General features: G+C 36.2%; 1 protein-coding gene across 10 annotated transcripts in view; it reads right to left on the bottom strand.

The window, feature by feature from the left end:
* The window catches only part of ATP11B (ATPase phospholipid transporting 11B (putative)), a 139,408-nt gene that overhangs the window by 92,780 nt on the left and 20,851 nt on the right, over nucleotides 1-25,777 (bottom strand). For 8 of the 10 annotated variants that reach the window (XR_004526324.2, XM_019946081.3, XM_019946080.3 and 5 more), the window contains exons 2-8: nucleotides 23,112-23,228; nucleotides 17,103-17,192; nucleotides 15,368-15,448; nucleotides 10,107-10,214; nucleotides 9,793-9,921; nucleotides 9,063-9,166; nucleotides 340-387 (exon numbers count right to left, since the gene is read on the bottom strand). Coding sequence is in view for 9 of the 10 variants with exons in the window: in XM_019946081.3 (XP_019801640.1) it covers nucleotides 340-387; nucleotides 9,063-9,166; nucleotides 9,793-9,921; nucleotides 10,107-10,214; nucleotides 15,368-15,448; nucleotides 17,103-17,192; nucleotides 23,112-23,228 (677 nt within the window). In the remaining variant the exon portion in view is untranslated. The remainder of the gene's footprint in view (nucleotides 1-339; nucleotides 388-9,062; nucleotides 9,167-9,792; nucleotides 9,922-10,106; nucleotides 10,215-15,367; nucleotides 15,449-17,102; nucleotides 17,193-23,111; nucleotides 23,229-25,777) is intronic. The other 2 variants (XM_019946082.3, XM_019946084.3) reach the window with 2 other exon arrangements.

The raw sequence follows: 25,777 nt of genomic DNA, 5'->3' as shown, positions 1-25,777 counted from the left end.
TATTAGAGACTTATGTGGTGGTACGTTTAGATGTGTAAGGATCTGGATAGGGACCACTATGATTCCTTTATGTTACTACCCAATATATCAGACAAAGAAATATGAGTACACAAATAATCTTACTAAATGTTTTTGATGTCATTTCCTGGCATTTGCTTCATCCTCATCTCATCTGCTGCTGCTAGATATTACTAGAAGATGAAATGCTAAATGTTTTTAAATTAACCCTTTCCCATGATATGGGATATGGATATACTTGATATGGATATACTTGATTTTAGTCCCTCCCCCAAACAATTCTCACTTATAAGCGATTGGATAATACAAATTTATTCTTACCTTACAATTTCTTCCATTTGTTGAGTTATTATCATTCGTCCCATGAATCTATCAAAGAATTCACTATGTTACAAAAAAACTAATGAATGATACATTACTTATGACATCAATGGGTGGAAAATTTTAAGACAGTTCTGGCACTATTCTTAGATACGAAACAAAACCAACCTTTTGCATATATGAATGGTCCAATATTCATGTTAGAAATTACAAAGGTAAATCAGTCATTAAGCTTTAAAAAATTAATATTCTTAGAGTCCCAAGGAGCGATCAGGGGTGCTGTTTGTCTTACCATCCTCTTCTGCTTCACCCCTTTCCCTTTCCTGAACTGTTTTGTGGAGGAGCAGTGTAAAGCCTTCCCTCACTATGAAGTGTGCTCCTTGCCATCTGCTGCATAATCTTCCTGGGCTTCGCAGATGATGTACTGAATCTGCACTGGCGCTATAAGCTGCTGCTGCTGCCCACAGCTGCCTCACACTACTTCTCCTCATGGTCTATTTCGCCAACTTTGGCAACACGACCTTTTTGGTACCCAAGCCTTCTGCCCAATTCTTGGCCTGCATCTAGACTTGGGGATCCTGTACTACGTCTACATGGGGCTGCTGGCAGCGTTCTGTACATGACCCTCGTCAACTTGCTACTTAAAGTCTTTGGGCCCATGCATTAGAGAAACCTCACTCTGTTCCTGCTGCTGCTACATGTCATGGGCAGTGTTGTCACCTTCTCCAATGGGTACCAGCTTGTCGAACTCTTCTGTGATATCTGAGTCCCCTAATCCACTGCCCTTTGCTTCACAGCCTCCAGGGTTCCTGACTCAGGCTGACCTCTTCTGGATCAAGACTGCCTCTGGGCTCAGGCCTCTCCCACCCTTCATTCTCCTTCAGATTTTGTACTCAACATTTCCTTTCCCCTGTGATTACTGACATCCTGGGCTTTTCTTGCCCTCTAATGACTACTGATTGGACTTTGCCTATGGCTTTCTTCAACTTGCCACTCTGCCCTCTCCGTCCCATCTCTGCGCCCTTCTAAGGTGGGATACTGTAGCTTTTATGCAGTTACCCACAACTCTGACACTCAAGGAATACGTTGGGCCTGGGGATAGAGGACACAGGCTCCTGGCTGGGGATAAGGACACAGGCTCAAAGATGACTTGACATTTGACTATAAATTAAGTATTCTGATGATTAAGAGCAGGCTGGGGGCGCCAGGTGTTCCAAATGGTGACAAGAAAGTATTGTCTTTAAAAAAAAAAAAAAAATTCTTGCCATCTCTACTCCAGCTATAAGCAAACTAATGAATGAAAAAATGTTTTCAAAATGGCAATGCAAATGTAATATATTATTATGATTATCAGTTTGGTCATGATGAGACTTTATAATTGCTACACAGAGATGCATATATTATTTAGCCAACAATGAATGCTCATACATTTTTATCACAGTTTACTAAATAAAGACTCCGGTAACCAGAATCATTCATTCACTCATTCACATACTTATTCATGCACTCATTTATCCAACAAATATTCACTGAGCAAACTACTATGTGTGAATTACGTGTGGAGGGTAGAGTAGTAAGTAAAAAAACTATTAGTGACCTCCAGAGCTTCTTTAACTTTTGGTTTCCTGAAATTTAGAGTGAGTGGCCTGTTGTTATAATGAATTTTCATAGCCTGGCCTTTTAGTTCCAATTTCCACTACCAAAACAGCTCCATAGCACAAAGTCAACTCAAGTGAAAAATTACTTTCTATAATAGTGAGAGGTAAATTCTGAGTTGAAGCAAATTCTGGGCAGAGCCTCACGTTAATCATTTAACTATGCAAAGAAGTATTAAGCATGACTTTCCAAATGTCCCCTGTTATCCCTCCTGTTTCCAGGTTACAGATGCTTCACCCCTTGTAGACTTTGGATTCATTATTTCTTGCTAATCTCTTACTTCTTCTTCCTTCAGCCTCCTGTATCAGGGAGAAGCACTGCTTTTTTTTTTTTGCGGTACGCAGGCCTCTCACTGTTGTGGTCTCTCCCGTTGCGGAGCAAAGGCTCCGGACACGCAGGCTCAGCGGCCATGGCTCACGGACCTAGCCGCTCCGCAGCATGTGGGATCTTCCCAGACCGGGGCATGAACCTGTGTCCCCTGCATCGGCACTGTGCCACCAGGGAAGCCCTGTTTTTTTTTTTTTTTTTTTTTTTTTTTTTTTTTTGCTGTGCCGCGTGGCATGCGGGATCTTAGTTCCCCAACCAGGGATCGAACCCATGCCCCCTGCAGTGAAAGCATGGAGTCTTAACCACTGGACCGCCAGGGAAGTACTGATTTTTAATTATCTCTACTTAACGGAATTTTATGTAGCTCTGGTTTGAGCCTCAAACTTTGGATTTAGATTCAAAGAGCCAATTCAGCTGGTGACTCCTAGACCCTGTTCAGAGATAATGTGTGGTCAGTCTTTCGATTTTCCTGAGCCAAATGGCAACAAGAGACCTGTTCTCCTTCATTTTATCTGTCCCGTTATCCTTGATTCAAAAGCACTTCTTGTATTTGTTCATGCCAGTACCATGCTGGATTAACTCATTCTGCACTTTCCATAGTCCTTTCTCCAAACCCACACTATGATTTGTTTCAAAATGGAAAAGAGCTTTATTATTCTTTACTGATTATAAAGACTGAATACACTCAAATACACATACTTTATAAAATGATTCAGACGATGTAAAAAGACGACAAAAAGGAAACAACAATCATCAGTAACCCCACTACTCAAATAAAACATTATTAATATTTTGAGGTATGTTTTCCAGGCTTTTTTTCCATGCACATATAAATATGTATGTATCTTAAAAACAAAAATGGGATCATATCATAAATACTGTTGGTAATATTTTCTCCCCACTTAACATGTCCTGTGAAAAATACAGATCCAGGGCTTCCCTGGTGGCGCAGTGGTTGAGAGTCCGCCTGCTGATGCAGGGGACATGGGTTCGTGCCCCGGTCCGGGAAGACCCCACATGCCGCGGAGCGGTTAGGCCCGTGAGCCATGGCCACTGAGCCTGCGCTCCGCAACGGGAGAGGCCACAACAGTGAGAGGCCCGTGTACGGCAAAAAAAAAAAAAAAAAAAACAAAACAAAACAAAAAAACAGATCCACATCATTACTTTTAATGGCCACACATAGCACTGTATTTTGGGGTCACTGCATAATTTATTTAAGTAATTCACTACTGACAGAAGCTTAGGTTTTTTCCCAACTTATGGATAGTCTAAACAATACAGCCCCAAACAAGCCAGTGTACATATCTTTTCACATTTGCATTAAGATATCTTTTTTTTTTTTTTTTTTGCAGTATGTGGGCCTCTCTCTGTTGTGGCCTCTCCCGTTACGGAGCACAGGATCTGGACGCGCAGGCTCAGCGGCCATGGCTCAAGGGCCTAGCCGCTCCGCGGCATGTGGGATCTTCCCAGACTGGGGCACGAACCCGTGTCCCCTGCATCAGCAGGCAGACTCTCAACCATTGCGCAACCAGGGAAGCCCAAGATATATTTCTAAAAGCAGAATATCATTATTTTGTTAGGAAAAATTCCCAGAAGTAGAACTGATGAGTTGGAGTCTACAAAAAATAAAGAGAATAGAAAGAATTAAAAAAAAAGAACAAAAAGAGCAAAGGAGCCAAGGAAAGAGACTATGGAGAATACTGTGAAATAGGCACCTGCTACAGGCTGTACCTAAACAGAAGACTCTCCTAGTTTTTATTTCTTACAGTGGTTGGGCAGAGATAATTTCTTAACCGTACTCTAGCCTCTCCTCAATAAGCTGTTAAAGTTTTCTAAAAGGAAATAATGTGGACTTCCCTGGTGGCGCAGTGGTTAAGAATCCACTTGCCAATGCAGGGGACAAGGGTTTGAGCCCTGGTCCGGGAAGATTCCACATGCGGCAGAGCAACTTAGCCCGTGCACCACAACTACTGAGCCTACGCTCTAGAGCCTGTGGGCCACAACTACTGAGCCTGTGCTCTAGAGCCCGCCAGCCACAACTACTGAAGCCCGTGCACCTAGAGCCCGTGCTCTGCAACAAGAGAAACCACCACAATGAGAAGCCCGTGCACCACAACGAAGAATAGCCCTCACTCGCCGCAACTAGAGAAAAGCCCGTGTGCAGCAACAAAGACCCAATACAGCCAAAATTAAGTAAGTAAATAAATTTATTTAAAGAAAAATAAAAAGGGAAATAATGTAACCACTGTTAACTAATAGGTAACTGGGAAGGAACTGACAATATCCAAAGGAGAAAAGTTAATAAACACAGAAAAATGTTCAGCTTTTCTTTTTTTTCTTGGCCGTGCTGCATGGCTTGCAGGATCTTAGTTCCCCAACCAGCGACTGAACTCAGACCCCGGGAGTGAAAGCGCCAAGTCCCAACCGCTGGACTGCCGGGGAACTCCCTGCTCAGCCTTTTTAGTAAAACAATAAATTAAAACTAGTTTTAAAACTATAAAACTATTATCTACAAAATCAGCAAAAATTTTAAAACTATAATACTTAATACTAGGGACTTCCCTGGTGGCACAGTGGTTAAGAATCTGCCTGCCAATGCAGGGGACACGGGTTTGAGCCCTGGTCCAGGAAGATCCCACATGCTGCAGAGCAACTAAGCCTGTGCGCCACAACTACTGAAGCCTGTGCACCTAGGGCCTGTGCTTCGCAACAAGAGAAGCCATCGTAATGAGAAGCCCACACACTGCAACGAAGAGCAGCCCGCACTCACTGCAACTAGAGAAAGCCCGCGCACAGCAACGAAGCCCCAACACAGCCAAAAATAAATAAATAAATTTTAAAAAGCACGAAAAACAAAACTTAATACTTGTAACATTTTGAAACAATAATAAGCCTCATAAACTTATACTTAGCTCATAGCAATAAAAATTAATCCAATGTTTTTGGAAAGTAATGTGTCAGTAGGTTTAATAAAGGCCAAATTCGATTAGGGTTTTAATCTAATAATTCCACTTTTGCAGCTCTGTCTGTTCTTAGGGAATAATCTAGTATTAGATTATTAACTCTAGGAGTCAGGAGCTATCACTGTTTCCTTACTGCTGCATTCCCAGTATCTAGCACTATGCCTCAGTTATTGGAGGCACTCAATATATGATGAATAAATGGGCAATAAAAATGTTCTCAAATCCTTTGATTAAGTAATACTGTGGAACTCTTATCATTCATTTACTCATTCAACAGATATTTATTGAGTGTCTATTCTGTTCTAGGTATTTCAATTCAATAGTTAAGTGAATTGTAACACACACAAATCTTAGTTGCATATATCACAGAATTCAATAAAAGGAAAAACTTAAGTGCATAAAATTAAGTCCATAAAGATATTTATTCTTTTCAACTGTCAACAAACATGTAGTAAGGCCTCCTATATGCCAGATCTGTTCTAGGTGCTTGGGATACATCAGTGAACAAAACACACAAAGATGTCTGTCCTTGAGTTTACAATTTAGTTGGAGAAGGAGATAATAAGCGACAAACATAATAAATAAGTACATTACATAGCATACTAGAAGGTATTATGTGCTATTAAAAAAAAGCAGGAGAGGGTAAGAAGGATTAAGTCACAGTATTAAATAGTCAAAGTAGGCCTCACTGAAGAGGTGATTTTAAGCGAAGACTAGAAGGTGGTAAAGGAGTTAGATAAAGAACAGCTAGTGAAAAGGTAGAAGTGGATATGGCATTTTCAAGGGAAAATAAGGAGGCCAGTGTAGCTCGAGGGTGAGGCACGAGGGAGAAGGGTCAAAAATTAGATCAGAGATCAGTTGGGGATGGAGGCAATCAGTTAGATCATTATAAAGATATGAGTGAGACAGAAAAGCCATTGTAAGGTTTGGGCAGAGGAATGCTATGATCTGACTTACATTTTAAAAGGATGACTCTGGCTGCTTTTGTGAGAACAGACAGACTGCAAGGGAAAGAAGAGTAAAAGCAGAAAAACCAGTAAGGAAGCCTTTGATAGCAGTAATCCAAGCAGAAGATAATGCTGGTTTGGATCAATTGAGTAGCAGAGAAGGGGGTGAAAGATGGTCAGGTTTTGGATGTATTTTGAAAGTAAACCAATATGATATTCTGATGGATTGGGATGAGATGTGGCAGAGAAGGTGAGAAGAGGTGAGCAGAGAGGGGATGAAGGAGTCATGGCTGACTCCAAGATTTCTGGCCGGAACAACTGAAAAGATGGACTGTCATCAGCTGAAATGGGAATGGCCATTAGCATAAAAACTTCTGGAGGAAAGATCAGGAATTCAGTTTTCAACGTGATTAATTTGATATTTTTTTACTAAATATCCAAGTGGAATTGCAGAACAGGAAGTTGGATATAAGAATCTGAAGACTAGGGAAGAAATCTGGGATTGACATATAAATTTGGAGTCATCAGCATATAGATGGTTTTGAAAGCCATCAGCCAGGATGAGATCACAAAGAGTGAGTTCAGATAATGAAAGGTATAGGTAGAGGAGGGAAGAGGACTGAGGATAGTCCTGGGGCACTCTAACATCAAGAAGTCATAGAGAAGAGGAGAAATCAGCCAAAGAGATTGAGAAGGAGGGACTACTGAAGTAAGAGGAAAATCAAGAGAGGGAGATGTCTTGGAAGCCAAGTGAACAAGTTGTATCAAAGAGGAAGGAATGATGAACTATCTAACTACTGGATTCTGAGTTGGTGAACTTATATGTAATAAGGTGTCATGCAATACTTCTAATAGCAAAACAATGGAAGAGTTAAGTATGGAAAGACTGGGGAACCGTTAGGTTCTAGTACGTTTACTTAGACTATTATGCAGCCATTAAAAAAGATCATGAAGAATACTGTGTAGTAAGATGGAAAATACTTTAAAAAAACCACAAAGGCAATCCATATTCTTTCAAGAAATATTAGAAAATATGGAGAACAAAAAAGGTGATTAAAAAGCAGCTGAAATCGTACCACCAAGAAATAAGTACTAACATTCTGACATGTAATTCCTCTAGGTTCTTCTTTCTCTCTATACCTATTTATTTTTTCTATCTAACTACCTAACTACCTATCAAATACACATACATACATATTTCTTTTTATATAATTGGGATATGAGACTACAGCTCTATAACATTTTATTCAACATTGTATTTCAGTATGTTGCTATGTCATTAAATTCTTTGAAAGCATCATTTTTATTACCTACCTAATTCATCTTACATCTATACCATAAAGCCATTTAACCATTCCTCCTACTTGGACATTAAAAATTTTAAACATCAATATTTCCCTTATAAATAGCATATAGTATGGTACAGTAAACTGAAAAAATACAGTTAGAGATATATAAAATATCTTTACAGCTGTGAGTTCCTCAAGGATGGAAACTGTGCTTATTAATCTTATTTATCACTTATCATAATGAGCACAAAGGTGCTCAACAATAATTTGTTGAATGAATGAATAAAAACAGCAATAAAAATTTTAAAGTAGTGGCATAATTAATTATGAGTTATTTTTCTATTACAAAAGTCTTCTGTAGTAATTACATTTGTATTTTAAAAAAACCCATATACTTTCAGTAAGGAAGAGGAAAAGAGAAAATAAAGAGGAATACCTTATATTCAACAGTGAATTATTTCTTATTTAACAAAAATATTTTTAAACTTTCTCCCCATTTTCCAAATAACGTAAAACCACCCACGAAAGCATTAGTTACATTTGATCTCATATTAATCTTATGCTTTCTTAATGCTGCATCATTTTCTAGTTTTTAATACTAATCTTTTAATAATTCACCCTTGTCTGAGACTTGGAAATAACAGCAATAGAGAACTCTTAAAGTACTAAATTCTTCACAGTTAAATCTATCTTATAATTTAAATGCTCTTAAAGCATAGAACTCCAAATTTTTACAGTTAATTGGAAAACTCCATATTGTACCCATATTTGACTTTGATGAAAATGCAAGATTTTTATAATATCACATAGAGAAAACTCCATTATAAATATATGGATCCAGAATAAAGATATGTAAGACATCTGAAAAATCCAATGACTAGTGATAAGATTTTAAAACATTTCAACCAACAAATGGAGATGGAGAATATGACAAGAAGCTGAGGGTAATTTTTACAATGTGGTTATAATTTATATTCTATCACCAGTTATTGAGTAAAAATGAGTAGTTTCTCATGGAAGTCTTTAATAATAAAAAGTTGTTTCCATTCCATAGACCACAATAATTAGCACAGCACTCACTGAAAGATGACTTACACTGTATTAATATTTAGTAAATTGTAATGTTAAAAGTAGTTAGTTCCTATTGAACATAAAGACATGGCCCTTGCCTTCATGGAGCACATATATACACACGCACTCACACACGCACACCATTAGATTATTTTCTTCTAAGGAAATAATCTTATTTCTGTTGTTAACTACTACTATAGTTACAAAGTTTATTGCTATTGTTATAAAGCCAATTCATACCAAAGTAGAAGGTAATAGGAAAGAACATGTGACTAAAAGCATGGCTTTTGAATTAATACTTTGGCTTAGAATTCTGGCAAATTCTGCTTTTAGCTTTTTTCCCCTTTAACTGATCTCCCACCTTGCTCCCCCCAATAATGTCAATTAGCTATCTCAGTGCACGTTTATCATTGTAAAAATGAAATCTGTAAACAGAACTTAAAATGAGCATGGTGATTATCACACCATACCTGTACAAGTCTGCTTCTGGTTGCTGACATTCTATCACAGCTATAAGAGTGTCCAAATTGGCAACTGTCTGTAATACTGCTGTTTCTGGAACTGCCACATGGGTCTGAAAAAAAGAAAAATTAAATCACAGTTTTGAGATCTACATGGAACTTTAGATAACATTTATTTCAAACCTCTTTTACATACGAAATCACAGCATTCTGTAGCTGAGATCACTTAGCTAGATGGCAGAAGAGAAAGAAGAATGTAAAATAACAAGTAGTAAAAGGAGCTACTGTGATTACCTGTCTACAGAGGACATTTGCATACCAGGAAATTTAAGTCTGTGTTAACAATCATTACTGCTCTAAGTTTATTATAAAAAATTTAATAGGGGGAAAAAAGTGTATCAAATAAAATCCTTGATTGTATTAATACTTTGAAAACTGAGAAAAATGTAAATGTGTCCCGTATCTAAAAAAGCACCAATGTATTAGAAGATTATTTTTTTCCTAAAAACACTTTTCGCTTTTCTTAAACTTGACTAAATTATGTGAGGCTCCCCTTGAAGTAAATGTATAATAACATTATTTCTTTAAAAAAAACTTAACTTTTAAAAAGTTTCAGTAATTTAAAACATTTCTCCTTTATCAGGTCAAACTTTATTACCTTAACCAAAGGAAAGTATTACTATAATCCAAAGACATTTTGTTCACCAAGAGCGACACTCAAACATAAGCATGTACAAACCTTCAGGTTAGTTTCTCCATCCAAGCTAGCAGTTGTAACGTGACAAGAACCATCAAGTCGATCTGAGGACAGAAGCACCAAATCTGCAGGGAAAATTTCATCTTTGGCTACTCGAACAATATCACCCACCTATGAAGAATTTTGGGGAAAAGTGGATATACAGATTTTAAAAGGCAAAGACTAAATTTTATTGAGTTCTAAACAAGTGGTCTATCATAATATTTTAATGTAGGAAAGCAGACTTTTAACTAAAACAATCAGAGAATTTGTGATTTCAAAATATTATTGATTTCTATTATTTACTAAGTGCATACCCGAATGTTTTTTGATCTAGTTTTTACAAGGCCACCACTTCGAACAACATAAACAGGAGCTCCATTTACTTCATTATCTGAGTTATGTCTTAACCAATCTTCATATCCCTGTAAACATCAAAAGAATAAAAAATGCCCCTCTTAGTATTAGAAGATACTTTTTATCAAATGAGAAAAAGAAACATAAAAATTTCCCCCAAACATTTCATTCATTAGAATTATGTTAGGCTACCTGACTCAGGTATTTGACATTCATCACTACTAGAAACACTCTTTTCTCTTGGTTTTCATCACATACATGTTCCTGGTTTTCATACTATCTCTCTAATTACTCCTCAGTTTCCTTACAGGAGGCTCCTTCTATGTCACCTTAATGGGCTTTTTTTGCACCGGTCACTTTCTCATTACCAGATTTCTTCTATCCCTGTGTCTTCAAAAAGTTCTGAAATTTAGGGACTTCCCTGGTGGTGCAGTGGTTAAGAATCTGCCTGCCAATGCAGGGGACACGGGTTCAAGCCCTGGTCTGGGAAGATCCCACATGCCGTGGAGCAACTAACCTCGTGTGCCACAACTACTGAGCCTGCGCTCTAGAGCCCGCGAGCCACAACTACTGAGCCCACGAGCCACAATTGCTGAAGCCTGTGCACCTAGAGCCTGTGCTCTGCAACAAGAGAAGTCACCTCAATGAGAAGCCCACGCTCTGCAACGAAGAGTAGCCCCCGCTCACCGCAACTAGAGAAAGCCTGCGCACAGCAACAAAGACCCAATGCAGCTAAAAATAAATAAATAAATATATATAAAAAAGGGGAAACATAAGCATTTCACAAAGAATCCTTTGATTAAATGTTAAAGAGTGGTAATTTTTAAAAAATATTTATTTTTTATTTGCTTGCACTGAGTCTTAGTTGTGGCAGGAGGGCTCCTTAGTTGTGGCTTGTGGGCTCCTTAGTTGTGGCTCACTAGCTCCTTAGTTGTGGCATGCATGTGGTATCTAGTTCCCTGACCAGGGATCAAAACCAGGGCCCCTGCATTGGGAGCGTGGAGCCTTATCCACTGGAAAAGACTTATGCTATTTTAGAGAAAATTCAAGCACTCAGAGGTATAGCACAAGTATAGATAATGGAATGATATCTAAGAAGTAACATTAAGTGATAAAAGTAAGGTACAGAATGTGTTGTAGTCTATGCTATCATTTGTGAAAAATATATGCTTACTAATGTGAACACTTTGTATAGATACCTGGACTAATGTACAAATAATGGCTCCCTCAGGGGAGGAGAACTAGGAGACTAAGGGATAGGAGCATAAGAGACTTTTACTATATGTTATTTAATTAATTAATTTATTTATTTGGTTTACAATAGCCAGGACATGGAAGCAACCTAACTGTCCATTGACGGATGAATGGATAAAGAAGATGTGGCACATATATACAATGGAATAGTACTCAACCATAAAAAAACGAAATTGAGTTATTGGTAGTGAGGTGGATGGACCTAGAGTCTGCCATACAGAGTGAAGTAAGTCAGGAAGAAAAAAACAAATACCGTATGCTACATACATGTGGAATCTAAAAAAAGAAATTAAAAAAAAAGGTTCTGAAGAACCTAAGGGGAGGACAGGAATAAAGACGCAGACATAGAGAATGGACTTGAGGACACAGGGAGGGGGAAGGGTAAGCTGGGATGAAGTGAGAGAGTGGCATGGACATATATACACTACCAAAAGTAAAAAGCAGCTCGGTGCTTTGTGACCACCTAGAGTAGAGGGGTGGGATAGGGAGGGTGGGAGGGAGGGAGACACAAGGAGGAGGAGATATGGGGATATATGTATATGTATAGCTGATTCACTTCATTATAAAGCAGAAACTAACACACCATTGTAAAGCAATTATACTCCAATACAGATGTTAAAAAAAAAATTATTTGGCTGTGCTGGGTCTTAGTTGCGGCATGTGGGATCTTCGTTGCAGCATGCAGGATCTTTAGTTGTGGCATGTGGGATCTAGTCCCCTGACCAGGGACTGAACCCAGGCCCCCTGCATTGGGTGCACACAGTCTAAACTGCTGGACCACCAGGGAAGTCCCTATATGTTATTTTATACTGTTTCCATTTTTAAAAAATATGTGCATCTATTACCTAAAACTATTACAACATTATAAAATATAAAACAAATACTAAAGATTGCTCTGAAGGTCTATGTTTTTCAGGGAGAATCCTTTTGGGAAAGCATTTTTAAGACACAAATTATGCTGGCTCAATTTAAGATGTGGTATGTCAATTTTAGAGGAATTTAATTGAGAGTCAAAATACCTTTCCTGAAACTGTCAAAAAGCATACTTTTATAGTCAGATGACATCAATAAAGCAATAATTTTAAAATTATCTTTTTCTGAAGTTATCATTCCATTTACTTCCATTGACAAATTTAAACTAAAACAAAAATGTATTAGAAATCTTTGGCTTACAAGTACAAATGAAAAAGTATCATTACATACAATCTATGATACAAAATAGACTGCTTTTTCACAAGAGCAGTCATAAGCAGATTTACTTAGGGTTTTATTTTGATTTTTTAAAAATCTGTTTTGTTTTGCTTTGTTTTTAGCAGTTACACAGCGATTTTATAGTGCAGGGATTTCAAGTGCTAACATAATTTCTGATTTTTCAATTGAAAACTCTAGAGACCATTTCTTGATGTTTCCTACCCTGGAAAATGTTGTTTCCCTTGATTCTTCAGACTCTGTTGTTCTTACATTCCTAATTACCTTTCATATCTTGCTTACTATTATTCTTTTGTGTAGATACACTTGTCTCCCAAAATCCAAATATATATCAGCAACAACTCTAAACAGTTGGGGAGGCATACAGTTAAAATCTTTTTAAACACAAGTTCACAAACTATAATTCATCCTACATGTCACTGCCAGATTAAGCTTTCCAAAACACCGTTTTAATTCACTATCCTGTTCAAACCCCTCCTGACAACTCTCAAAGAGTCTTCCAGCCTCTTTAATTTAGTACCAACATCCATTTCCAGTATGTTATCTTTTAGTACATTCCTACACAGGGTCAAACATTAGTCAGATATGTCATTCCCTAAAATAAGTCTTGCCTTTTCTTCCATTTAAGCCTTTGCTCAAGTTGTTTGTTTCTATCTCACCTTCTTTACCAACTATCATTTTATCCATATTCCAAAGTCTCATCTCTAATATTTCTTCCATGAAGCCTTCCTTGATTATCCAGATGAAGTGTTCCACCCTTTCTCTAAATACCTACAGCTCACTGGCTCTTTCTATGATCTTATTAAACTATAATTATTTTTGTATTTGGTCTTACCTTCTCTACTTCATATGTTTTAAGCTCATACAGGACAAAGATTATGATATTTACCAGAGCACTATATCTTGCATTACACAACTAAAGAGAACACAATTTGCAAATATAGCTGGAAGAAGTTAAAAAAAAAAAATCTAACAACTTCATTCATATTAAAGTATAAACCAGGGCAAGAAGTATTACAACATTTAACATTGCCTTAAAAATATTCAAGAGATTCATTCATTCATTTATTCACCTATCAAACAAATATTTATTGAAGGCCAAATATGTGCACAGCCTTGTTCTGGTCACTGGTAATAAACTAGTAATATAAAACAAAGTCTCTGCCCTCATAGAACGAAACATTCAAATGAAGATGACAGACAAACTAATAAACAAGCATTTATTCAATAGAACCATAGGTAGGCAAAAATGATATGAAGCAAAAAGACCAGAGCAGGAAAGAAGAGAGTGACACAGAGGTCAGGAAAAGCCTAAGATATCCAAGTGGAAACAGTTGTATTTCCAAGCACAAAGAGTTGTATATGTGTGTCTGGAGTTCAGAGCATAGTTTCAGGATACATGTAAATTTGAGACCCATCAACATATAAATGGTACCTTAAGCCACTAGATTGGAAGAAATCACCAAAAAGGAAACTATATATAGAAAAGAGGTCCAAGGGACAAATGTGTGTTACTTTGATAAAATAAATGACATCTACAAAGCCAAGTAAATATGCATTAAGTGATATGGATGCTTACTGACTTACACGAATTCTCATCTCCAACAGAACACTGAATATAGGGAAATCAAACTTAGAACGGTAGCATGATATTCTGACACACTAGATAAATAATGCAACTGTTAATCTACAGACTCCCCATACCCATATCATGTAAGTAATAAATATACTACATCTCAGAATTATAAAATGTTTTCCAATTTTGTTTCCATGTCAATTTCCACCTTATCCCTAAATCTTATATAATGAGTATTTATCATACTGACACAAGAAAATTCAAATTAACTCCCTTTCAGGAGGAAGGGTTCAGTTCTGTATAATTGAGCCTCTGGCCCAGTATCTTCTCAAAGATATTTTGAGAAGTGGTAGTATATAAACATGTCATTTCTAGGAATTTTTAAACTTCTTACTTGTCATGTTTATCCAATAATACTGTTCTTCTATACCTACTTTTTTTTTTTTTTTTTTTTTTTTTTTTTTAGCGGTACGCGGGCCTCTCACTGTTGTGGCCTCTCCCGTTGCGGAGCACAGGCTCCGGACGCGCAGGCTTAGCGGCCATGGCTCACAGGCCCAGCCGCTCCGTGGCACGTGGGATCTTCCCAGACCGGGGCACGAACCCGCGTTCCCTGCATCGGCAGGCAGACTCCCAACCACTGCGCCACCAGGGAAGCCCAATATACCTACATTTTAATATCAATTCAAGATCTGGTTGAAGCTATTTCCCCTAGAATACTATTTTACATAAAAATCGACCTCACCAGAGGAAGTTGTAAAAAGTAGGAAAGCACTGTACAATTCTTATTCAGAAATGTTCGTGCCAGAAGTACATGTTCTGCTCCTTATAAACATATCCCCTTTGAACTGTATTTCCTTTAAATACGACCAAACTCTGCAAAGATGATTATAATAATTAATCTGTTTCATATATGAATTGGTTTGTACATATAAAATGCTTGTTTTTGGATGCTCCCTAGGTGTATCAAAGGAACGGCATATTTTAACAATTGTAATCATCCCATCAGTCACCAGGTACCTGATAACGATGGCTTAATTCAGTTTAATTTTACCATAGGCAGAATCAAATAAATTTCTTGTTATGAAAATTATTTTCACAACAATAAATCTTACTTTGGAGTGGAAATATTAAGCAACTTCTGAATGACTTGGGAGAAAAATAACAATATGAAGTATTTCATACCTGCTTTATGGCTGTTACTGTTATCACAAAGAATAACGGGAGTCCACTGGTAATTGGACTGGTAGGTGTATCAATCATAAGCTGGATTAAAAAACAGAGAAGGCAGAGTATATTTTATATTGTACACATATTGTGTATACTGTAATAACATCTAGAACCTCATAATTATTGGGAAATCTGAAAACATTATACAAAACATGTATCATGGTCCAGATGAAAAAATAACATGAGAGAGAGACTACACAGTGAGTGTAGTTTAGTTCACAGTTTCACAAGTTCACTTTGATGGCTCTTATATGGGGTTAGCAGAATACCTAAATCTATTGCATACCCACAAATACTGCTAGGGTGGACTCAGTCTCTGCTTTCTTAACACAGAGTACTTAAGGTCTTCCTCGGTATTTGCCTTGGAGGGGAGCTATAGCTGCTCAGAATCTCAGTTCACATTTCTTTGCCCATCCTGAGAAACGCTGTAAAGTCTGTCAGTTTTTACCCTGGGATCCAGCATAAACTCACCACTTAGGGAGAGAAAACAAGAAATGGGACTAGGGAAAGGGTTTCTTTCTACAAGTGATTTTGTTACACCTAGCGGAGCCAGAAGGGTACAACTTGGAAAATGCTGCTGCAATTATCTAAATCATACAACTGAGGTTTCAATAAACTGCTGGAAAAGAAATATTTGTAGTAATTATATCTGGTTATTTAGAACATGGGTCTAACGATTTATTAATATTCCTTTACTCTGGGTAGGCCAATTAAATTTGTTCTACTCCACACACAAGCTGAATTCCTTATCTTAGCTAGTAATTTCACAAATGCATGTTACATGGACATAGTAAGTATAAATTTCTCATTTTTCCAACTAAACCAAGCTGAAGTTCTATTGATGAAAAAAAATCAGAAGTTCCTTTTCTGTTCATGAAGCAAAGCAATTAAAAAAAAAAGTTTCCTCAAGCTTTACAGTGACTACTTCACAAGTTTTTTTCTTTTGAAAGCCCAGGTTCTATGGAGAGAAAAGTTCAGAGTTTATACAAAAATTCAATGCCACACTGGAATACACTGCCAAGGTATTATCAGAAAAGAATAACCTCTTTAAAAGAAAATGACACTTATTTTAAATCCTGATTTATACTCAAGTTTCATAAGCTGTTCTCTTGATATTTTGACATTAGGAAAAAAAGCACAATGTGAAAATCAAGAAACTGTCAAATAGCTTATAATGAACATAGATTTAGGTTAAGAAAACAGTCTCCTGGAGAAAAATCAATATTCACGGGGATTCTTAAAAATTATAATTAAAAAAATTTTTAAATAAAAGTAAAATTTAAATTAAAAAAAAGAAAAGCCAAAGAAAGATTTACTTTGTACAAAGATGGTTCCATAGGCAGAAATGTGCCAAAAACATGTGCTGTATATTAAAAGCCAAAATATTTATGTCCGAGGCAGAACATCTGAAAGGATGATGTTATTTTCTTGGCTTTGATTATGATTATCAGCACCATAGCAATCAGTGATAAAACAAAATACAATTAATCTTAAAATTCACTGGCTATTTTTCAGACATCTTGATGTGGTTTAAATCATTGTATTCAGTGAATACAATGGGGAAGCTCTGCAAAAAAAAAAAATGGTCCCACAGTCAAATGATTTAGAATGCAATATAACTTTTCCCTGAAGATATATTTTTAGAACCCATGTCTACAAACTTAACAATTTATGAAGTGATAAAGCTTACCTGAACCAAAAATATAATAAGAAAATAAAAGTTTGCCACTCTTCTGAATTGTTCAAATAAATTTTTTGGAACAAAATTCCACACAGTATACTAAAAAAAAACAAAGGAAAAAAAAAAAGAAAAAAAAGATCAATAAGTTAATATTTTAAAATAATATATACTATACACATATAATAACAAGAAAAGTAGTATCAGATTTACTAAGCCCTTAGACAAATTCATGTAACTCTCAATGCTACAAAAACTATCTGGTTTTTAGAGTTTCAGGGCTTTTATTCTATTTTTTTTCTGTCTTTTACTATTTATTGGCAATTTTAGTATAATTTTTAAAAATGAGATAAACTGGAACCCATCAATTTTGCTATTAAATTCTTAGTTTTTTAGAAGTTGGAGATGGCAGATCTAAAATAATATTTTAATAACTGATTTTGGTTTTTGGTTACACAAGACTGAACCTAATGCTGAAGATGAATTAAGAGTTGATAGAAATGCTAACACTGGATTCAATTTATTTTAAATTTTATTATTTATATTATATTTATTTTATATTTTATTTATTCAGAAACAGAGGCAATGGTATAATTATTCAGTTATTCCATTAAGCATGGGATATGGAAAAATAAACTAGAATGTGAAAAAGATTAAAAATTACTTTAGGTAAGTGATCACTGGTATAACCATCAAGAAAATCTCATAAAGGATATGAAAGTCTGTCACAGTGTCAATTTTTAAAGACAGCAGAGTATAATGGTTACGAACATAGATGGTAAAGGGTTAAACTGCTGTGGCCTAAATCCTAATCCAAGGTCATTTAGTGACCTTGGGCCTAATCTCTTTGTACTTCACTTTGTGCCTCTATAAAATGAGGACAATAATAACAATCATACTGTATAGGGTTGTTATAAAAATTAAATGAGCTAATATATTTATGAAGCACTTACAACAGACCCTGGCTCATATTAACTGCTGTGTGTCTGTTGTTGTATTATTCATCAGTTTATAAGCCTATAATGCTATATTATGGGGGCAGGGTAATATCGTACAAATTTTACTTGTGCCACTCACTATTCACAACACAACTTTATGCATGAAACAGGGAAACACTTCACAGCACTGTTACTTTACCCTATGTCCATTCTCTCAGTAGAATCTAAGATCCCTAGAGACATTGTTTTATTTACTGCTCTATTGCAGTTACACTAGAGCACACAGCTAGAGATCAAAACTTTAGCAGAATAGATAAGTAAATAAATATGCTTGGAAAAAGAATTTTTTTTCCAGATAATTCTCCTGATGTCAGGCAATAACCATTGGTCAATTCAACTACTGACCAATAACCATTGGTCAATTCAACTATTGACCAATTACCATTGGTCAATTCAACTATTGACCAATAACCATTGGTCAATTCAACCACTGACCAATTCAAGATTTTCTCTGGTGCAATGAAAGACAGTTCTAATTTCTGAATTTTGGTACGTCAGAAATTTGCTTCTTAATCAGTTTTTTTTTTTTTTTTTGGGCTGCGCTGTGTGGCTTGCAGGATCTTAGTTCCCTGACTAGGATTGAACCTGCGCCCTTGGCAGTAAGAGAGGAATCCTAACTACTGGACCGCCAGGAAATTCCCTTAATCAGTTTTTTAAGACCTCAAACATCCTTTCACATATGAACAATTTTATAAATACGGTTAGGTTCCCAGAAGAGCCCACAAAAGCCTATTTGACCCAAGGGTATATAAAGAATAGTACAATGCCTAACACCTTCCTTTCTTAGGTGAAATTATATTTTCAGTTCTAATCTGGGATACCTGAAACATATTTACCTGTGGTAGTGGTAGCACCAGTGGCTCTAGAATCTGGGATTGGGAACTATGTTCAAGGCTCTAGAGAGAAGAGAGGTAGAGACTTCCTGGAACCAGAAGAAGTCAGTGCTCAATGTGTGCATATGAGGTGGTAATTCTGGGTCAAACCACTGCCAGTTGATCTTCACTGGGGTAAAAAGGCAGTTGTCCCTACAGGGGTCATAGTATTTCCATGCAACTTCCTCAGCACCAGATCAAATGTATAAAACTTTATAGGAATTAACTTGACGATGTTCTATGTTTACATCAATCTATATAATAGTGACAATATATTTTATCTTTCAGAATCTTGAAAAGAGCAACTATAAGTTGGTAGTAAAGTAAATTAATTGGTTTCAGGATGCTCTCTTTGGCTAGCTCAATAATACAATGGAAAAAGTGAGAATACATAAAAATTTCTTAAGAAAGCTAGCTTACAAATGTTAGGAATTATTGTTTTCGGGTTTTCTGAAATACAAACATTAATAGATTGAATAAGTCTAAATTCTGCATTTGTCCTGTCACACATAGAGGAGGCACTCTAGTAGAATAATATTAAGACACATGAAAAAACTTCTAAGAAAAATAATTCATTATGCTTTAAAATTATTTTAATTATTATGTAATAAGTCAAGAAAAATGAACTAGAAGTATACCTTCTCTATAGCTATGTATACAACTTTATCATTGACTTTTTTTCCTCCTAAGGTCTGACATTAGTAAGAAAACAAAAACATGGTTATAAAATTAAACCTTCTGCAAGGAAATTTTTTTTTAACGTCTTTACTGGAGTATAATTGCTTTACAATAGTGTGTTAGTTTCTGCTGTATAACAAAGTGAATCAGCTATACATATACATGTATCCCCATATCCCCTCCCTCTTGTGTCTCCCTCCCACCCTCCCTATCCCACCCCTCTAGATGGACACAAAGCATAGAGCTGATCTCCATGTGCTATGTGGCTCCTTCCCATTAGCTATCTATTTTACATTTGGTAGAGTATATATGTCCATGCCACTCTCTCACTTCGTCCCAGCTTACCCTTCCCCCTCCCCGTGTCCACAAGTCCATTCTCTACGTCTGCGTCTTTATTCCTGTCCTGTCCCTAGGTTCTTCAGAACCACATTTTTTTTTTAGATTCCGTATATATGTGTTAGCATACGGTATTTGTTTTTCTCTGACTTACTTCACTCTGTATGACAGACTCTAGGTCCATCCACCTCACTACCAATAACTCAATTTCGTTTCTTTTTATGGCTGAGTAATATTCCACTGTATATATGTGCCACATCTTCTTTACCCATTCATCTGTCAGTGGACACTTAGGTTGCTTCCATGTCCTGGCTAGTGTAAACAGAGCTGCAATGAACACTGTGGTACAAGACTCTTTGAATTATGGTTTTCTCAGGGTATATTGCAAGGAAATTTAAATTTAAGATAAGGAAGTTACTATAGCAAATTAAATTAAAGACGTATCATGCATCTACAATGTGTAAGACACACTATAAGAGGAACAAAGAGAAGAAGTTTAATTTAAATAGAGTAGATTAAGAACAATATATCAATAGCTATATTCAAAGATAAAGTAAAAGAAGGAATAGACAAAGAATTCAATGGGAAGGCAATTCAAGAAGTCAATTAGAAAGAAAAATTTAATGAAGGAGGTCACATTTGACACAGGCTTTAAGAGAGGAACACTCAGCAGGCTGAAAATAGGGGGCAAACAGAGGGAGAACATTTCAGGAAGGAAAGACAGAATGAACAAAGGCAGCGAGGAGGGAAGTTGATCGTGGCTTTGTGGTATAGAAGATATACAGTCTGAAAGGAGTTTAGGGAAATAATAGGGGAGTAGAAAGGTAGTAAAAAGGGAACAGTGAGAAGCCAGCCTCATTTGTAGTCAGGAAAAAAAAAAGACACTGTCTATATAAATATCTACATTCTTGAAATTGTGGTCAAAAACATGAAATATACATTCTCTGCAAAAACATATAACCTACTTTTAAAAAACTGCAGTTATCAATACAAAATCATAGCAAAGGCACAGTGGTAGGGAAGTTCAACATGAATTCATGGAATAGCAGGTAATCTGGTTTGGAAGTTTAAAAAAGTGGTAATGGAATAATAAGGAAGTAATAAGGGAATAATGAGAAAGTCTCCAAAAGTGTGAAAAAAGGGCAATGTTTATTTAAATATCTACATTTTTGAAACTGTGGTCAAAAACATTAAACTTCATACTGCTGCATATGAAAAGTCATAAAGATAGTTAATCTCAGAAGTTCTCCAGGACACTCAGCTTCCAGTATTGGCAGACTGTGAACTCCTAGCAGATAAGAATTATGAAAACTAGATTAAAACAAACTATTTAAAATTCTGGAACATGTCCAAAATATAGACAGAAACTGGAAGAGAGTTTAATTTCAAAAAAATTACAAATGGAAGGAATATGAATGATAAACTATGGCTTCTTAGTCTGGAGATAATATCCAACTCTCACAGCTAGAGCAGCCAAACAGTGGGGGAAAACTACCCCCTTATCAACAAAATATCACAGAGATTTAGAGTTCAGGGCTAGAAAAGTGGCTGGAAATTGATGGGAAAATACTGATCGCGAAACCATGCAAGGAAAATTACCCAAATTCAGGACGTAAACTATCCAAACCTAGGCTGACAGCTAAACTATGCACTAAAAAGGAAATGAACTAATGAAACTGGTACTTGCAACAACAAGGATGAATCTCAAGAGTACTGTGTTAAGTGAAAAGAAGTCAGACACAAAAGACTCCTACTGTATGATTGTATTCATATGACATTCTGGAAAAGACAAAACTATAGTTAAAGAAAGCAGATCAGCTGCTAGTGCTAAAGGTGAGGAGGAGGGGGACTGGTTACTAACTTTCTGGAGTGATAAATATATTCTGTATCTTGATGACAGCGGTCACATGTTACACATTTGTCAAAACTTATCAAATTATACACTTAAAATTAGTGAATTTTATTGTATATAAATTATACCCAGTGTTTTAAAAACTTTTTTCAAGAAGGACTTTTGTTTCTTGCATCACTTACTAAGAACTGTATCATTAATCTAAAGCTCCTATATTACCCTAGATTCTGATATTTCCCCTTCCTGCCCTCTGCTTTAGAACCACTGTCCAAAATGAGATGTCAGTAATGTGTGTGTTGCATATGTAAATAATGTAAAGCCTGGAAAAAAGGAACAGGGAAAAGGAACCATTGGCCTAAAACAACATCTTCAAGAAAAATGAGATCAGGATTAGAGAGAAAATATTAGTCGCCCTGGAAGAGAGGGAAGGAGCAATACAAAGATGCTTCTTAAGGTGGTCTATTAAGCAATAGCTATGCTCAGAGAGAACCTTACCCTCAGTTTCTGACTCACATCCTCTATAACTGCACTGTCCAATAAGGTAGCCACTAGTCACATGTGGCTACTGACAATTAAAAAAAAATTAAAATTAAATTAAAAGTTAAGTCCCTCAGTTACATTACCACATTTCAAGGCCTAAACAGCCCTATGTGGCTAATGGCTATCATATTAGACAGCATGGAAAACATTTCCATCATGAGAGAAGAGTCTGTCAGATAGTCTATTTTGAAATTGAAGATTATAGAATAATGCTAAGACATCTTAAAAATGCCATAGGAAAAACTGAACCAAGGAAAAATATGTAAAAGTGAAGTGGTTCCTTGGTACTATAAAATGTTTATAGAAGAATGATAAAACTGGAGGAAGTGAGGCTTTAAAGTCACACAGAACTGAGTTCAAACTCCGATCTCATCCCTGGGTAAATTACTTCCCTGCACTTCAATTGAAAAAACTGATATAAAATGAGTATAACAACACTTTGTTAAAGCTATCTTAAAGTTGTTTTAAGAATTAAATAATATGAGAAGTACCTAATACAGTGTCTGGCACATGGTATAAATATTAGTTCCTTAGTTTAATTGCAACTAAGGGTAATTTTGGGCGTACTGGCCACCTGATATTAGCAATCAGAAACTTTTTATTTTACAGTTCACAATTTTTGTTAAGATAAATCTACCAACCACCATTTCCTTGAATTTTTAAGGATATAAATACAAACAAATCACCTTTTAAAACAAAATAGTACATAACCCACAGTTTTAGTAATAAAAGTGTTAATTCTTACCTTAGATGAAATGATTCGGTTATCTATAAATTTCTGAGGTGTGTAAAGGCCATACTGAGGAAACCTGTTGGCTATGTAAATAGTTCTTGTGTCACTTTGATGTGGTGGGTCAAAACCCTAAGGCCAAGCAAAAGAAAAATAATGGACAACAAGGTTAGTTGTTATGATTCTTTACTGCTGGTTCTATTTAACTGATCATATTACACATATTATTACTGGCCTTGACCTGCATATAGGCTCAATCTATTTAATTATCAGAAGAGTTAAGCCATATATTTTTTTCTTTCAAAGTAAACAGGTACATTTTCTTCAGATATAAACTAACTAGGTAATAACCTCTGGTAATGAAAAATAGTCCATACTGTCAGAAATGCTACCACAAGAAGACCTACAGAAGCACTTGAAGACAAGGCTTCTTTCCTTCCCTTTCATTCCTGGGGTTCCTTGCTTTTCTCTTAGGATAGATTCCTAGCCAGTGATATGGAAGTCCTGTGTAGCTAAGGCCTAGTCAGCACCTACCATATCTAAGGACAAAGGCTTACATTTTATTTTACACCCAGATCAACTCGGTTTCAAAGGGCTTTGTTCCCAGAGGACATAAAATGTATTGGATAGCCCAGATAAAATGTATTGGATAGCCCATTCCATACAAGCATTTCTTTGCGCTAGTTACATTATCAATCTACTCCCTGAAATATGGATATATGCTATAATTCTGGCCTCAAATTTAGAAGACCCTCAATTAAGGTACATTTAGGAATGATCTCTAGTGGAAAAGTTTGCCCCGGTGACAAGAATACTGATACTTTATTCCTACAGCATTGTACTCTTTTCCAGAGGGGCAAGTGAATCTTTAAGACTCTTTTGATAGATACCGGCACCCCTGTAAAATTTCCACTAAGCACAGACACAAATAGTGGAAATTCCCATATTACCTAGAGGGATGTTTTGTTTAGCACATCAGAATATTAGAAGTGCTATATATGGGTTTCAACTGCTGTTATTCATGGTTTTAAACAATTTATTTTGTGATCTTAGAAACAGCTAGTACAGAACTGTGCAAATTAAATATATTTGTATACTCCATTAAAAAATGAAATTTTATTTTATTTGTTTATGCTACTTAAAGTGATGACCACATTTTGTTGATGTGCTATTATGTATCCGATTTCAAAATCAGTTTAAGGATAAAATGTGGCACACATGTTTATTTTCCTCATAAATTTTCTCTTAAACATTTCACAACTGTGCCCTGTCACAACTCATGGGAGAAAGAGGGCAGGTTCCAAAATCAGAGTCAGAACTCACTGCTCTATCTGGAATATCATAATCATTTAAAAGATATATACCATTTATTCAATCAATAACTATTTACTGAGTTTAAGCACTATATTAAGCCATGAAGGATTATGTGATTTGTTACATACTCGAGCACATCATAACATGCTCCAACTCAATAAATAAATCAATGAACAAACAGTTTGAATGCTACTGCTGTAGTCTATGGATGTGTTTTTCAAAGATGGTCCACAGAAGTTTGCCTGTAATGTTCATAAAATAACAAAAGGGACACACAGGTAACGGAAGCATTAGACTCCATGAAGCATATTTATTCTGTATCCACTCTGTAACCATGTTAACATAACACTAAGTCATACCCCATGCATGTAAACTTCTGAGACAAAGAAAAATAAAGTAAACTTGAGGGTTTGAAAGAGTATACAAATCTTTAAGAAGATGTCAAGACAACTGAGACTGAGAACCACTGATATAAAATTTTATTTTATTTTTTGCTAAATCCCACCAAGATTATTACTATGTACATCTAAAGTTAAGAAACAAAAAACAGGGACTTCCCTGGTAGTCCAGAGGTAAAGAATCCACCTTACAATCCAGGGGACATGGGTTCACTCCCTGGTCAGGGAACTAACATCCCTCATGTCGCAGGGAAGCTAAGCCCATGTGCCACAACTACTGAGCTTGCGTGCCTCAACTAGAGAACCTGTGTGCCGCAAACTACAGAGCCCACACGCGCTGGAACCCGCATGCCACAACTACAGAGCCCACATACCTTGGAGCCTGTGCGCCACAACCAGAGAAGAAAAAACCCTGCATGGCACAACTAAAGAGAAGCCCGCGCTGCAACGAAGAGCCCGTGCACCACAATGAAAGATCCAACGCAGCCAAAAATAAATAAAATAATAAATCTCTAAAAAAAAAACAAAACAAATGCCCTCCCCCAAAATATACTGATGTTTACATTATAACCTCTTATTCATTACTAGAATTAATATACTATATACATAAATGCGTGCACTTTACAGGAAGCAAATGCTCATCATTCTCCATCCCTCTCTCCTGGATGAACCAGTGACCACATACTAAAGTTTTGGAACTCCTGAGATTTCTACAATTATTTCAAGGAGATATTTTGAGATGTTCCAAGAATAAAATCAGTTTTAAATTAAATTGAATTTTAAATTCAGCATCGCCATATTCCAAGAAATCATAATTTAAAATAAGATGACAATACCAAAAGGAGAATAATGATAGTATGTTTTTCCTTATTCCCAAAGATGCTATAACATCCACTTAAGTATTTTGAGTTGTTTTTCCAGTGATTAATTAAAATGACCTTATCCAATCATGTTATAATCAATGGCATG

Source organism: Tursiops truncatus, chromosome 4, assembly GCF_011762595.2.
Source record: "Tursiops truncatus isolate mTurTru1 chromosome 4, mTurTru1.mat.Y, whole genome shotgun sequence".
In the NCBI taxonomy this organism is placed as follows: Eukaryota; Metazoa; Chordata; class Mammalia; order Artiodactyla; family Delphinidae; genus Tursiops; species Tursiops truncatus.
This window is presented reverse-complemented; position numbering and strand designations above follow the sequence as displayed.